At 48.4% G+C, this 12,815-nt stretch overlaps 5 protein-coding genes across 5 annotated transcripts; 3 read left to right on the top strand and 2 right to left on the bottom strand.

Annotated features, from left to right (window-relative positions):
• Positions 1-91: 91 nt before the first annotated feature.
• EI90DRAFT_2916008 (cytosine-purine permease) lies at positions 92-2,477 on the bottom strand (the record flags this gene model as incomplete). Its single annotated transcript, XM_039054572.1, has 10 exons — positions 92-238; positions 324-455; positions 523-759; positions 897-1,146; positions 1,248-1,311; positions 1,403-1,636; positions 1,722-1,797; positions 1,919-1,982; positions 2,050-2,246; positions 2,391-2,477. 10 exons carry the CDS (start codon positions 2,475-2,477, stop codon positions 92-94), a joined length of 1,488 nt encoding a protein of 495 aa, XP_038917931.1.
• A 774-nt stretch (positions 2,478-3,251) lies between these two features.
• EI90DRAFT_3180855 (uncharacterized protein) lies at positions 3,252-4,259 on the bottom strand (the record flags this gene model as incomplete). Its single annotated transcript, XM_039066361.1, has 4 exons — positions 3,252-3,526; positions 3,599-3,729; positions 3,832-4,009; positions 4,138-4,259. 4 exons carry the CDS (start codon positions 4,257-4,259, stop codon positions 3,439-3,441), a joined length of 519 nt encoding a protein of 172 aa, XP_038917930.1. The 3' UTR covers positions 3,252-3,438.
• Positions 4,260-5,579: 1,320 nt separating this feature from the next.
• EI90DRAFT_522621 (uncharacterized protein) lies at positions 5,580-6,389 on the top strand. Its single transcript, XM_039067729.1, has one exon. It carries the CDS (start codon positions 5,713-5,715, stop codon positions 6,187-6,189), a length of 477 nt encoding a protein of 158 aa, XP_038917929.1. The 5' UTR covers positions 5,580-5,712; the 3' UTR covers positions 6,190-6,389.
• Positions 6,390-6,764: 375 nt separating this feature from the next.
• On the top strand, positions 6,765-8,486 carry EI90DRAFT_3051408 (uncharacterized protein). The gene is given in 7 exon segments (XM_039059838.1): positions 6,765-6,979; positions 7,089-7,229; positions 7,343-7,532; positions 7,610-7,726; positions 7,794-7,902; positions 8,011-8,421; positions 8,432-8,486. 5 exon segments carry the CDS (start codon positions 7,141-7,143, stop codon positions 8,118-8,120), a joined length of 615 nt encoding a protein of 204 aa, XP_038917928.1. The 5' UTR covers positions 6,765-6,979; positions 7,089-7,140; the 3' UTR covers positions 8,121-8,421; positions 8,432-8,486.
• Positions 8,487-10,665: 2,179 nt separating this feature from the next.
• EI90DRAFT_3121525 (uncharacterized protein) lies at positions 10,666-11,939 on the top strand (the record flags this gene model as incomplete). Its single annotated transcript, XM_039063407.1, has 4 exons — positions 10,666-10,748; positions 10,810-10,949; positions 11,006-11,710; positions 11,764-11,939. 4 exons carry the CDS (start codon positions 10,666-10,668, stop codon positions 11,937-11,939), a joined length of 1,104 nt encoding a protein of 367 aa, XP_038917927.1.
• Positions 11,940-12,815: the final 876 nt, after the last annotated feature.

Genomic DNA, 12,815 nt, shown 5'->3' with positions numbered 1-12,815 from the left:
CCAAAACGCATAACAACACCTGTCTAAATAAATATCGCCATTATATCATAAAGAGTCCTACAGCTCTTGAAAATACAAGGGTAAGTCTCCTTCAAACGCCCGACACCTTCTGCTCGTCGTCTTCATGCTCCCCCGGACTGGACGCCTCCTCAATGGAGTAAATTGTTTGTGAGACCATGGACTCGCGAGCTGGGAAAAGAGCGGAAACACAATAATAGACGGCCCCAGCAACGACGAACTAACAGACGTATAAGGAGGAACCCACTCAGTTACTCTTCGGATGTCAAAGAATTCAAGGGAGCCAGAAGGGAGGAATGACTTACCTCCATGATGTACGAGATAGAAAACAGGTGATTCCCTCCTGATCCAACGTTAATCGCAGGATTTATAGTACTTATCAACCCAGGAAGCCCAAGTGGAACGGTGCACAATAATGCCAACGCCGCTCTCCAATTCTAACGTAATGGAATCGTCGGAAGGTGTAAATACCGACCCTTTTCTCACCTGCAAGGAAGCACTCACAAGACCGTTCCAATAAGCATACCGCCCATCGGGTCGATACAAGCTCGGAATATCTACGTGTCGCTTCTTAACGGCCCAGTAGTCCGTGACCATTACGGCACAAATAGGTGCCAGAACGACTGTGTATCCCGCCATAAACGTCAAGAAACCAATAGCGTGAGCAAGAATCTTCCATGGGCAGAGGGCCCAACCACCAATGATGGCACAAATGATTTGACCCCGCCGAATGTTGATGTACTAGTGGAAAAAATGAACCCTCCGCAGTCAGTTTAACTTTTTCCCTCATGCATTCGTCGAAAAGAAGAATAAGCATGGGAAACCGGCGACACCTGCATGCGTGTCATGAATATCCGCAAACCGCCAGGGGCTCTCACCTTGGGCGCCAAAGCCGTAAAATCATTAGCGGCCGAAATAGAGTTGGCCGAAATGTTCGTTCCAAGGGTAGCCAATGCAAACGAAAATGAAGCAAAGAAAGCCGCAGCCCGATTGTCCCAACGATCGATCAAACGTAATGGATCCCAGATGTATGAACCGTAAAGAACGTTTCCGGCGGATGTGACGACGATACCGATGAAAGCAGCAAAGGTGAAAAGGATGGGGATGATGACCACTTGAACGTATTGACTAGAGGACAGAGAGAAAAGGGAACGAAAAGGGTGGGGGGTATCAGTACGGAAGAAGGATGATACGACGTGGGGTCGCGTGTCATCCGAACTGTGACGTACTCGCTGGGTTTGCGGGCGTATCGCGTAAAGTCGGGAATGTTCACCGCCAGAGTAGCATAATTCCCTATTCCCACCCCACCCAAGAACGATGAAGAGAGCCCAAAACAACCAATAAGTGCTTCGATCAATTACTTCGGCGATGAAAATTAACTCACCAAGTGCACTGTTCAAAGCGCCCAACCAAGCCCATGATAATGCACTTCCGTGCAATCTACTTCGTTGATCGAAAAGAGGTCCACCTCCCGTCCTGGAGAATGCCCAAGCCATCATAGCGATGAACGTGACAGGAACTAAAGCGGCCTTGACAGTGAAAAGCCATCGGACCTTCTGCGGCGAAACGAGTAGGAACGGGAATTGAATGAGCCAGAAGATGAAGTACGAGAGTAAACCTGATAACGAACGAGAAGAATAAGGGTCATCCAAGTTTCCCTTGATGTTAAGTATGGGGCCGTGAGAAGGAGACACATCCCTTACCTGCGCTGGTGATGTTTGCAGAAGCAGGAAGGCGATTTGGCCAGTGGGCGAAAGAAGGCCAAATCGCTTTAATCATCTAACCAAACACGCCAAAAAAATGCAAAGGAAATAAGCGTCCACTACATACCCCGAATACATCGTTTGCATCATCGAGGCTCCGTGCGGTGAAAAATGATGAACCTCAAGAGATCACTTACCTGATAGACACATTCACTGCCCGTAAACGTCTGAATGGCAAACCAGAACATAGCCAACACCACGCTACGCAACCAAACAACCACAAAGACACGAATCACTTCACAATCAATACCAATGGAGCTTAACATACCGACTAATAACCGTGAAATAACTAAACCAGAACCCAAAGGAAGATCGATTCAAGACAGGGAAAGGGACGTGTAATCGGGCTCCAATCGTTCCGTTGGCGGTGATGACGAGTGCAATCAAGAAATGGCCTAATGCTACGGCTGGGAGGGCTTGCTTCCAGCCTAATCCGATCGCTATCGAAGCGGAGGCCAGTTCCCACTGGATAATCAGTATTAATTTGACAAGTGGGGAAGGGGTTGGATTATGGTATTTTGATATTCAAAGGGTCGAGTCGTTGGATTTCGGGAGACAGAAAGCGTGAGCATTGCTGCTGAAATAAACGAAAAAGAATGATAAACGCACAGTTGCCGTATTGAACGCATCAGACACCCATAAAGATATGAATGAGAGCATTGTCCATACTCTCTCATGAGGAGGAGTAGGATCCATATCCTATTATCAAAACGAAATATCAATAATCAGAGTTGTTTCTTTTCTTTTTCCTCCCTCTCTTTAAGATTTGAAATTTGAGATGTGTTTTCTGGCAGTTAGCCAAAAAAAAGTTTCCTCTCCGACTGACCGACAGCATCTGAGAAGAAGGGGATGAATTTTACCGCACCTTGTTACTATAATTTGGGTTGAGAGCGATCGTACTTGGGTCCTGACGAACTTTCCACGATTCTAATTTACCCAAAGAGCGAATACGAGATTTTAACCCTTCGCGATAAGGGAAACCTTCGACTGCCTCAGGTTTGGAGCTCATCCTTAGAAGCCTAGTGTCCGCTGTCCCTGTTTCTTTATTGATGTAGTAAGAAGAGGAGCGGAGGTGTTAACGACGACGCCAACTGGTTACCGCAGAACACTGAGCAAGAAACGAGGAAACTCTCTCCACTCGGGGAAGCTTGCTCTCGCGGAGTCGCTTGAGTAGTTGTCGTCTCAAACCTTACCAATGTCCCGCAAAGCTCGGCCAGTTAATTTTAATTAGCTCATATTTTTGAATGAACGGAATAGAAGAAAGTTCCAACGTGTTCAAAATCAAACTTCTTCCCGGGTAAACATTGGACCCTGAGCATTTGGATTTGCATAGCAGTACTCCTTGCGTATCTAAACATTAGTGTCGCCTTGGAAGAGATGCTGTGCGTTCGTCGTATAGTAGTCTGCTGGTTGCAAAATGGGTGCCGTTCTCGACTGGCACGTGCAGAAGTTGGGTTCTGGGCCGGGTTTACCCGGCGCACTTGATCGAAGCCTTCGGCAAACGATAAGGCAGGTGACCAGCCTTTAGCGGGACAGGGCTCGGGAAGAGAGGTAGGCGGGCCTCGACGATGGATGTCAGTCGAGGGGGAGTTCTGCTACCACAGCGAACACCCGGCACGGGCCTAAACCTTCACGCGGTGCCCCTGTTTAAAACTAATTAGGCCTCTAACATCTGAAGGGAGGATGACGTGGCCACCGTGGTAATGCCAATCAACCGCAACCCCGTAAGCCCAGAGCCGCACTGGCTGGAGAGATGCAAGAGCGCGGGTGCATGTCCCGCCGTCAAGCCAACCCTTCCTTTTTCTTCTCACCACTACCTTTTTGGGATGACGAGCGCGATAGTGGCAACGCCAATGGTGACCTCCGTAAGCCCAGACGGGACTGGCCAGAGGACTGTGGGTTCAAGTCCCACCGTCACCCCAACCCTTCCTTCTTTTTCTCTTCTCCACTACCTTTTGGGATGGTGAGGTGCAATCGTGGTAGCGCCAATGGTAGCCTCCATAAGTCCATGGGCAGGCCGGAGGAGTGCAGGTTCAAGTCATGCCATCACCCCAACACCCTTCCGATTCATCTTTCTCTCCACTACCTCTTCGTGACGAGGCGCGATAGTGGTAGCGCCAACGATAGCCCCATATGCCGACAAAAAGTTGACTGCAAGGAATGCAGGTTCAAGTCCTGCCGTCACCCCAACACTTTCATTTCTCTCCACTACCCCTTCTACCAAAGGCCTATCTGCCACATGCCTTTATTCAACAAGCATGAGCAAGATGCCACCAACACCCATCGCCTTTCGCTGCCACTGGAACATTCACCAGCCTACCGTGACATAAACCCGTGAAAGCACCCTCCAACTCACCCACCCGCAAGAACCGCGCACTCAACCATTGACTTAACCATAGGCACACAGCAGCAAAACATGCGACCCCAACACTGGGGGTCGCGTGTCCTTTTCTCTATCCAATCTCTTTCCACCTTCATTCTCCCTCACCCGTTGTTCAATCTCAGTGCAGGGGTCGCATGCCCCTTTATGTGTTATTGCTTCATCTCACTTTATTCTCCTTCACACCATTGATTACTCGATGTCTCATACTTCCTAGGTCAAACAAATTCCTTCTTCACATCCTTATGTTCTCCACACTTTTTTCATCCGAGTCACTATAGTACGGCATATGCCGATAGGCACGGTTACGTACTCTAAAATGAATCCATCCATCCATCCATCCAAGAGAGGTAGGCGAGCGAGCACTCGATATCCATTGGATAATCACCACAGCGAACGAACGATGCACCAGCAGTTGTTCTAGAGATCTAGCGTATGTAATCTGGCCGTACACCAACGCTCCCGCGAGGAGAACCCCATTCAATCACACATATGGTGACATACGTCCGCAACAACCCGCACCTGAGGATTGGTCGAGTTTCAGCAACGTGGGGCGCTGTGTTTGAACTCTTCATTCTGCAAATTCAACCTTTTTGCCCGACCACCGTCGACTGTTGGGGAATCATTGGCCCTGCTGAGTTTGATTTGCATACTTTAGGGTTCACCCAGGTACTTTGGCATTCGTGCAGTGCTGCAGACAGCTCTATGAGGCACATGTGCGACAACTCTCACTCTACCTTTGGGGGGCTCTGGCCAAGTCTAAAGAGCTTTAGAAGGACAATCAGGGCATGAACTTGAATTCCTACATCGTTTTTTTTTTTGTTTTGGCATAGGCATTCGGACATGGCTGACACATGTGTGGCAACACCATTATTCGGAAGCACCATTATACAGGCAGCTTCGACAGCCTCTTAGGGGTCCGTGCCTTGCGATGCTTCATGAGCGATGGTTAGTGGCTTCACTGGTGTTCTGCTCGATCTGCTCTGCACTTCGATGGCCAGTGCGCTGTGCACAAGGAGCTCAGTACATGCGTTTGTGTACATATGGATAACCACCGATAGCTTGCAGACGCATCATGTGGAGGAAAAAAACCATCGGTGGAAGTGAACCAAGCCGCGGTAAGCTGCTGTTGGTTCTCGGATGGCGCCACCGACATCTGCGCTTGGCCATGGAAGTCGAAGCCACGAACATCGCATCGCTTCGAACAACTTGAACCTCCACTTGCACCACTGCAGCCATTTCGGTCTTGGACCACTGAGCTCTTGCTCAGTGGCGGCCATTCCATTCAAAAGTCGTTCCGAACCCCCTTCTTCTTTCCGTACCCTTTCGAACCTCGATCATATTAATGACCTCGAAGGCCGACTCTGTGCAACATCGTGTCGTCTGCGTGGAGCGGCGCAGAAAGAATGAACGGCGATAGTTGAACCGGTACTCCTGCGCCTTTTGACTCTCTATGTCTTAAACGGTGCTTAGTTTGGGCGACCGTACGGTGCGAAGGTGCCGGATCCGATACCATACCAATCGCACATAGGGTAGTATACCCTGAGTGGCATGGAGTGTATTCTCACAGGGAAGTGGGCGCTATATAGCATCAGAGCGGAAAAAATATCGGAGCTGCGGTTGTGCACTGACCAAAGGCGACTTTCAATGAAAACCTGTGCCCATCTTTTGCTTTCGTTCCTCCCCTCCCCTCCACTCATTCATCCGGGTTGCCCATCCGCAGTCTCGTTATGCACGCAACCTCATCTGGCATTCCGCGGATGCCCTGAGGATAGTGATTCCATGGTCCGTGGACCGGTTTTTCGATTCTACCCAAGTATAGTGTACCCTCAGGTACCCATTAGTTTCCAAGCTGCGGAATCACTGCGAGAGTGGCATGTGTGTGGCCGCCAAACGGAAGAACTCATTCGTGCATCTTCGGTGTTGTACGTTGTGATAGGATGTGTACGCCGCAATCGGGGTGAAAGGAAGGAAGGTATTATCGAGCCTGAGTGTGCTCGGTATTCTGGGGTAGTAGACGACCGGTGATGGTTACATCACATCGTAACCGCAAAATGGTCTCCGACGGGACCAAGCACAGGGCACGTGTACGGGAAAAAAATGACAATAATTAATTAACTATTGTTCCGAAAAAGGTAATATTAAATTGGTAAACTAATTGGCAATAGAAAGAATAAGACAAAAATGCATTACTTTAAATGGCAACAAAATGTTATTTCCAATTGGAGTGGCCGCGTTTGACAAGTTCTTAGTCCTCTTTTTTCTCTTTCTCACCAACAAACCATCACAACCTGTTTTGCTCCTCCCCGTCTTCGAACGCTTCCTCAGCGAAAATTTCATAAAAAAACAAACCAGCCACTCCTTATATATCCCAGCGTCAGCGACCGCTCCCTCCAGTGCTGTGCTCTCCTTCTCAAGACTTGCACTTACACCTTTGAGGATCAGAACCACCCTCCCACGAGGTGCGACCACCCCCCCGATTCTTGTCTCGACCACTCTCACCCCAAGCTCACATCACATCACTTCCCTATCTCTCTCTCCATCACTCCTAGTCCAGAATGATGTTCTTCCGCACAATCGTCGCTTCCGCACTCACTCTCGCTACGCTTACCAACGCTCTCTCCATTCGACACGGTCACGGTCATGGTGGTGAACATGATGCTGCCGTCGCTCGTCATAACCAACCTCGTAACTTGACTATTCCCAGAGATTCCGGCGTTTCGGATCTCGAAGAACGAGGAGGGGGAAAAGTCTGCATTGTTTACACGGGCCAATCAAAGCCCCTCCTCCAGGCTCTGAAGACATCGAAGACCCGCTAGTACGTTGTTCTTTCCCAACGTCTCTTTTTATTGTTTTGCTGACCGTGCTTTGGTATTTAATCTCTCCGTCGTCTTCAACCAACAATAAAATGGGGCACATGCATTTAGTTTCTACAACTGGAAACCAGCTGTCTCTGATGTTGTTAAACAAGTCGGCTTCATGCCCTGTTCAACCATCTGGGGCACGAAATCTATCCAGCAATTCCGACAGGTACGAGGGAATTACCAATGTATCATCGGGTTTAACGAGTCAGTGTGGTTCTTCCTTCGTCCTTTTACATTTCCCCCTTATCGGTTCCATCTTTCCTCCATCATTTCCTATCCTCTCCTTTCATTACTTGATGCTTATGAACAACATACAGATGTAACTTGGGTTCCCAAGCAAACTTGTCTCCAACTGACGCGGCTCGAATCTGGAACCAGGAAGTGGGCTGGTTGGCGAAGAAAGGAGTCGTTCTTGTGGGGCCCTCTGTCACTACCGCTCCGAATGGATTCCAGTGGATGATCGACTTTTTCAATGCATGCGGCAATGCAAATGGCCCTCACTGTGGCGTATGTGCACGTTCAATCACATCCGCCGGGTGCCAATCTGATTTGGGTCTGGTTTTTTGTTATTTTGCTTGGCATAGGTCTCCATGATAAACTTGCACTACTATGGAACGAACGTCCAGGATTTTATCAGTTACATGACTAAATTCTACAACAAATTCCATCTCCCTATCATGGTCACCGAGTTCGCTTGCACGGTACGTCCTGTCGCCCTTTGTACATATTCCTTTCTTCTTAAATGAACCTGTGCGATGACTTGAACAGGATTTCTCTGGAAGGGTTCATCCCAGCCCGGCTCAAGTTCGTGCCTTCATGGCGGGTGTTATCAGCTGGATGGAGAGCACTTCATGGATTACTGGTTATTGTGCCTTCGGTTCGTACACTCTTATTTTTTTTTCCCCCAACTCTTCTTTCCTTCTTCGAGCTTGCTGACATGGTTGGTACCCTTCCCTGATTCCTTGATTCTCGCATATGTGTATAGGTATTACGGATGGAAGCCTGTGGGGTGTCTCGGAGAATGCTCGTATGCTTTCTGGCCCATCGACTCTGAATAGTTTGGGCCGCGCGTACGTTGAAGGCACTTGGGTATAGAGAAGGAACGTCCAAACAGCGGGAAAGGAGGACTAAGGAATTTCTTGTCTTTTATTTTTCGTTAGGACATTCCCTGTTCTCGACGATAGCTACGTTTCCACACCCCCGTTCTGCATCAACACTCCACCCATCCCGCTTCCAACATCCCGAGCCCTGGCAGTTGCTCTGATCATTTCTACACGAAATCCTTCTCTAACCTCTCTCCATTCTTTGGGACTCGGTATGATTTTCAAACAATAGGCTCATCATTCTCTTCTCCCCACGCGCACTTCCCGTGCCGGTCTCTTCTTCTCTTCTTTCTTCTCTTTTACTTCCCTTTCTCGACGCTCCTTTTCCCAACCCATCACTGCCTCTGGTTTTAACAAATCAACAAATACGTATACCAAATACCCACTTCCCCCATTTTGTGGCGTTTTCAGAGTTAACGCCTTGGATCTCAGGCAGGATCACGAATGGGCCTTGTTTTTTTTTTTTTTCCTTCCATTTAGGGGCCTCGCCACCCAGCCTTTTTTGCCGTATCTCAAGATGGGTGTGTAGGGCTTCCAAACTTTAAGTAATCTTTTAACTCCATTCATGACTTTTCGCTTTACATACTGAACAAATTTGTCAAAGTTTTTTGTACTTTGCCCCGTGTTTTCAACTCGGTTTTTGTTGATGAGCGCTGAAGACGTGTGTTCTAGCTTGTTTTTGAAGTTGTCAAATCATCTCGTCCAGTCTCACCTCTCTAAGTGGTAACAGTTGGACTCGTCGAATGATACGAATGATAGTGCTCCATGCACGGCGTCAGATGTTGCTGCGTATTTAAGGATGGTTGGACATTTGTTCTTCCGAATTGGTGGGAGATGGAGCGAGTGAGATATAGACATTGGGAAGGCTAAGAGACTACGTTGACATTGTTGGTATCGATTGGATTGTTGGAGAGCAGTCGTCGCAATATTGCGTCGATCAAGCCTATGTCAAATTTGTGCCTGTGCGTCGGCCCCCGTCGATCAACATTGTAATTAATGTGCAGACGTTCCCGGTGTCCCAGGTTGACGAACATTGATAAATAAATAATTGATGCACGTCTATGTTACTTAAATATGCATGACGGTATCCCGGATGGACCGTCGATATCGGCGTCCATCATCATGTACATGTATCGTTCATTATGTATGCAATGCGGTTGCCGGCGCCGGTGTACGTAGAGACGAAATTTCTGAATTTTTTTTTTCCAACTCTGACCAAAATTTATCGTCGACGTCTGATATGTATCAATTGTCATCTGAGACAGCCCTCCCCCCCTCGCATAACAGAGTTATAAATCGCATTTGACTGTGCATGAGATGCGACCATGAGATTGTAAACACCCCAGGCAGCATCGTTTTGTGTCGCCAGTCACCAGTTGTGTGTGTGCAACCGATGACGCACGCGCTGCATTCGGACCATGAAAGCGCCGGGCTGGCATCAGGTAGATATGATAGTATACACCCGTAGAAACACCATCACATCAGTTTCCCCGCACAGCATTGAGCTTCAAGTTTGATCCTTGTTGCAGAATCTCCCTAGAATCTCCGGGATTCGAAAGGGAGAGCATAGCTTCATGTTCGTGTTTGATCCAAATGCCGCGAAACCGAAGGGCATGCTATTAGATTGCCCGTGTCTAGCGGGAGTGACTGATGAAAAAAGGTACTGTCTACATATCACGTGTGGTTGATCGTGACTCAATATTGTAGCGGAGTTGGCCGAATTTATTGTGTGTTATTTAATTGCTCAGAACGAACAGACCCCTGTCGGCGGGCGCCTATCAGGGAACGAGACCAATGCTTCCACAGTACTCGGTGGCCAAGTCTGTGCGTTTCTAAACGAAAAGTGTGGCGCAGGACTGCCATATCTGATCCAATTGAGTAAGGATTGCCTCAAATGATGCGAATCATACAATGGCGAGGCGGTGCGTGGATCAACCTTAATCTTAGGCTCGCCATGGGTAATGGCTCAAATTTTTCATCGCTAGTGTCTGGTTAGCACCCAACAGGACAGCCGATCGGATAGAGGAGGGTGTTCCAAATTTTGTAAGCCACCGTACTGCCTATTGCAACAGCACAAAGGTTTTCGTGTCGGATCAAAGGCGCTACCTGGATACGCGAACGATGCGGCTTCGGTCCCGCCTGGGAGCAATGCTATGCAAGATATGAACGCACCGTATTGGACTCGCGAGTACATCTGTTCGTGGAGAGCTATTTACAGCGCCCATAGTTCTTCGTCTCCTCTCCACCTCAGCCTCCCCCTCTCCCCTTCTACCGAAGACGTAAAAATTAGACACTTACACTTTCATGGGCAGCCATACTAATATTTCATCTACGTGAGTAATCAACAAGCACGAAATCATGAACATTTCACTTCAATTTACTTTCTTAGGACTATTGCGATAGGCATCACAGGCAAGAAGACCTTGCCAGATCGGTGCCCCCCTTGCAATTTACTCATCAATCGATGTTGAACAGTTGTTGCGGCCGATCGTTTATTACAGCGCGACGTTTTTAAACTCCCCGACCCTTTTGCTTTCATGACCGTTGATTCGGTCGAGACCTTTACCACGAGCGTATTGCAAGATACCCTTAACCCGTACTGGAACGAGTCGTTCGATATGTGGGTACTTATTATTCTGTCTTGTCTGCACTGATATTAATTCCGGCCCTTTTGACCACAGTAATATTCAGGAAGAATCTGTTATCACGATTAGGATTTTTGATCAAAAAAGAATGAAGAAGCAAGATAGCGGATTCCTTGGGCTCGTTGATCTTCATGTTGAAGACTATATGAATGCTCGCGCTGGACGATTAAAGAAAGGTATTGAGGACGGGTTCAAATTTCAATGCGCAACTGGTTCTTACTCTGGTTTTTAGAGCTCTTTCACTTAAAGCTTAGAAAATCAAGTGACAACCTCTCTGCGAGAGGAGAGCTCATCGTTCGTTTGTCTATGCACAACATCTCTTACAATTCAAACTGTCTTGAACGTCCTCAATCAAGAGTTGCTCATGCCTTGGGCCCCGAGAGCCTCCTTCCATCCGCCGTCATCGAGCCCAGCCGTCCCAGAAGGAGCAATTCATTCGAAGCATCCTCTCCCTCCTCATCCCCTGCTCTGCCGGTGGCCAACCGAGTGCGTTCGAACTTGAATAATAATGGGCAGCCAGGCGTCCTCCGCAATCTCCCTTCAATCGCCAGCTCTCCCTTTGCAACTGATTCTGTTGGCTCGCGACTATGGACTGTGCCCCCTGTCCTTGAAGCCGTTACTGACACCCACATCGCCTCCAGTAGTCGTTCCCCCTCTCCTGCAGCTTGGCCAAATGCTACGGACATGGACAATGTGCGCGATATCAGTGGCCGCGGGCTCTCGGTTGAAGGTCTGCCTTATGAATGGGACGGATGGGAGCGTGCCGTTGATCGCTTTGGTCGTGTCTTCTATATCAATCACAACACACCGATCACAACGTGGACCAGTCCCTATTATCGTCCGGACATTGGTAGCGAGGGTGCGAGAACCGACGCTGACACGTTCGCCTACGAAGAACTCCCCCCTTACACTAGATGCGAAATGTTCGAACCTAACGGTTATCCCTTCCTTCGTTCCCAATCTCTGGCTTTACCACGAACCTCCCAACAGCGGCAACCGCATATGATGTCTCGGGCTACTGGGGCCTCTCACCTGGATCTACCATTAATCTCGATACCTGGTCAATCGACGTGGCCCAACTCCCGTCGTCGGCTTTCAATATCAGATTTGCGTCTGCTCTGGAGGAGACGCCCCCACCGATCCTAGCTATTCATCATCTTCACTAATCTTTCTACCATCCCTTCTACTTTCTTTTAATGGACTTTGTGTCATACATGTGTATCCATACTAACAGTGGAATACAATTTGTGGGTGATTTTTGCATATTCATCGACAATGCGTCTTGCATATACCTCCAGTGGGATCTCGGAACTTGCTAACCTATTGTTGAAGCGTTGAAGGGCGCTCCCGCGAGCAGCCCAGGCGGAATTGCGCTATTTGGATGGATCCGTAGGCAAGCGAGATCGAGATCCGACACAGCAAATCCCAGATTTGAAGGTGCTTCTGTTCTTCCCTCGAGAGCGATCCGCGCGCAATTGTTATCGTATTGAGTCCAGATCGAACCGATCATTTTCCTACACTCCTTTGTTCCTTTGTTTACCACATACATTCCAGCGGTGTTTGCTGTGCACGTTCTTGTATTCATTAGCTCGTAGTCCCTGGATGCAGTGTAAACATTGGTCTTGGTTTACAATAACCAACTCGACCAATCTGATCGATCATAATGTGAAAGTGTAAAGAGAAAGAAAGAAAGAAGGAAGGAAGGAAAAAAAAAAACCACTACCCACAGCACTCAGGATTCCCATGTAGTCCCCCACCATAGTACTAACTGAGCGGCACTCAGCTTAACTTCGCAGATCAGACGGGATGCGGCGTTTTCTGAGTCCTATAGCCGTAGGCATCTGCTCTTAGGTTCTTGTGCCTGATGATTAACCAAGATGGGCGCCCCTCTCGGAATGCTAAATCCAAGAACTGATTTTTAACACTCCCCATGTTGAAGTGGCATTCCAATACCCTTTGTTGTCGCTTTGTTCCTTTGCGCCACACAGATGTGTGAGCTGAGTGCGATACCTAATGACAATGTGATATCGTGCTCAGAGTGT

Source organism: Cantharellus anzutake (genome assembly GCF_015039405.1).
Source record: "Cantharellus anzutake strain C23 chromosome Unknown EI90scaffold_16, whole genome shotgun sequence".
NCBI lineage: Eukaryota > Fungi > Basidiomycota > Agaricomycetes > Cantharellales > Hydnaceae > Cantharellus > Cantharellus anzutake.
This window is presented reverse-complemented; position numbering and strand designations above follow the sequence as displayed.

Bases quoted from the DNA above. Each gene is read 5' to 3' on its own strand.
- EI90DRAFT_522621 (XM_039067729.1), top strand. From the start codon at position 5,713: ATGGAGTGTATTCTCACAGGGAAGTGGGCGCTATATAGCATCAGAGCG.
- EI90DRAFT_3051408 (XM_039059838.1), top strand. From the start codon at position 7,141: ATGCCCTGTTCAACCATCTGGGGCACGAAATCTATCCAGCAATTCCGA. The intron at 7,727-7,793 runs GTACGTCCTGTC...TGACTTGAACAG, and splicing joins TCACCGAGTTCGCTTGCACG to GATTTCTCTGGAAGGGTTCA. The intron at 7,903-8,010 runs GTTCGTACACTC...ATATGTGTATAG, and splicing joins TACTGGTTATTGTGCCTTCG to GTATTACGGATGGAAGCCTG.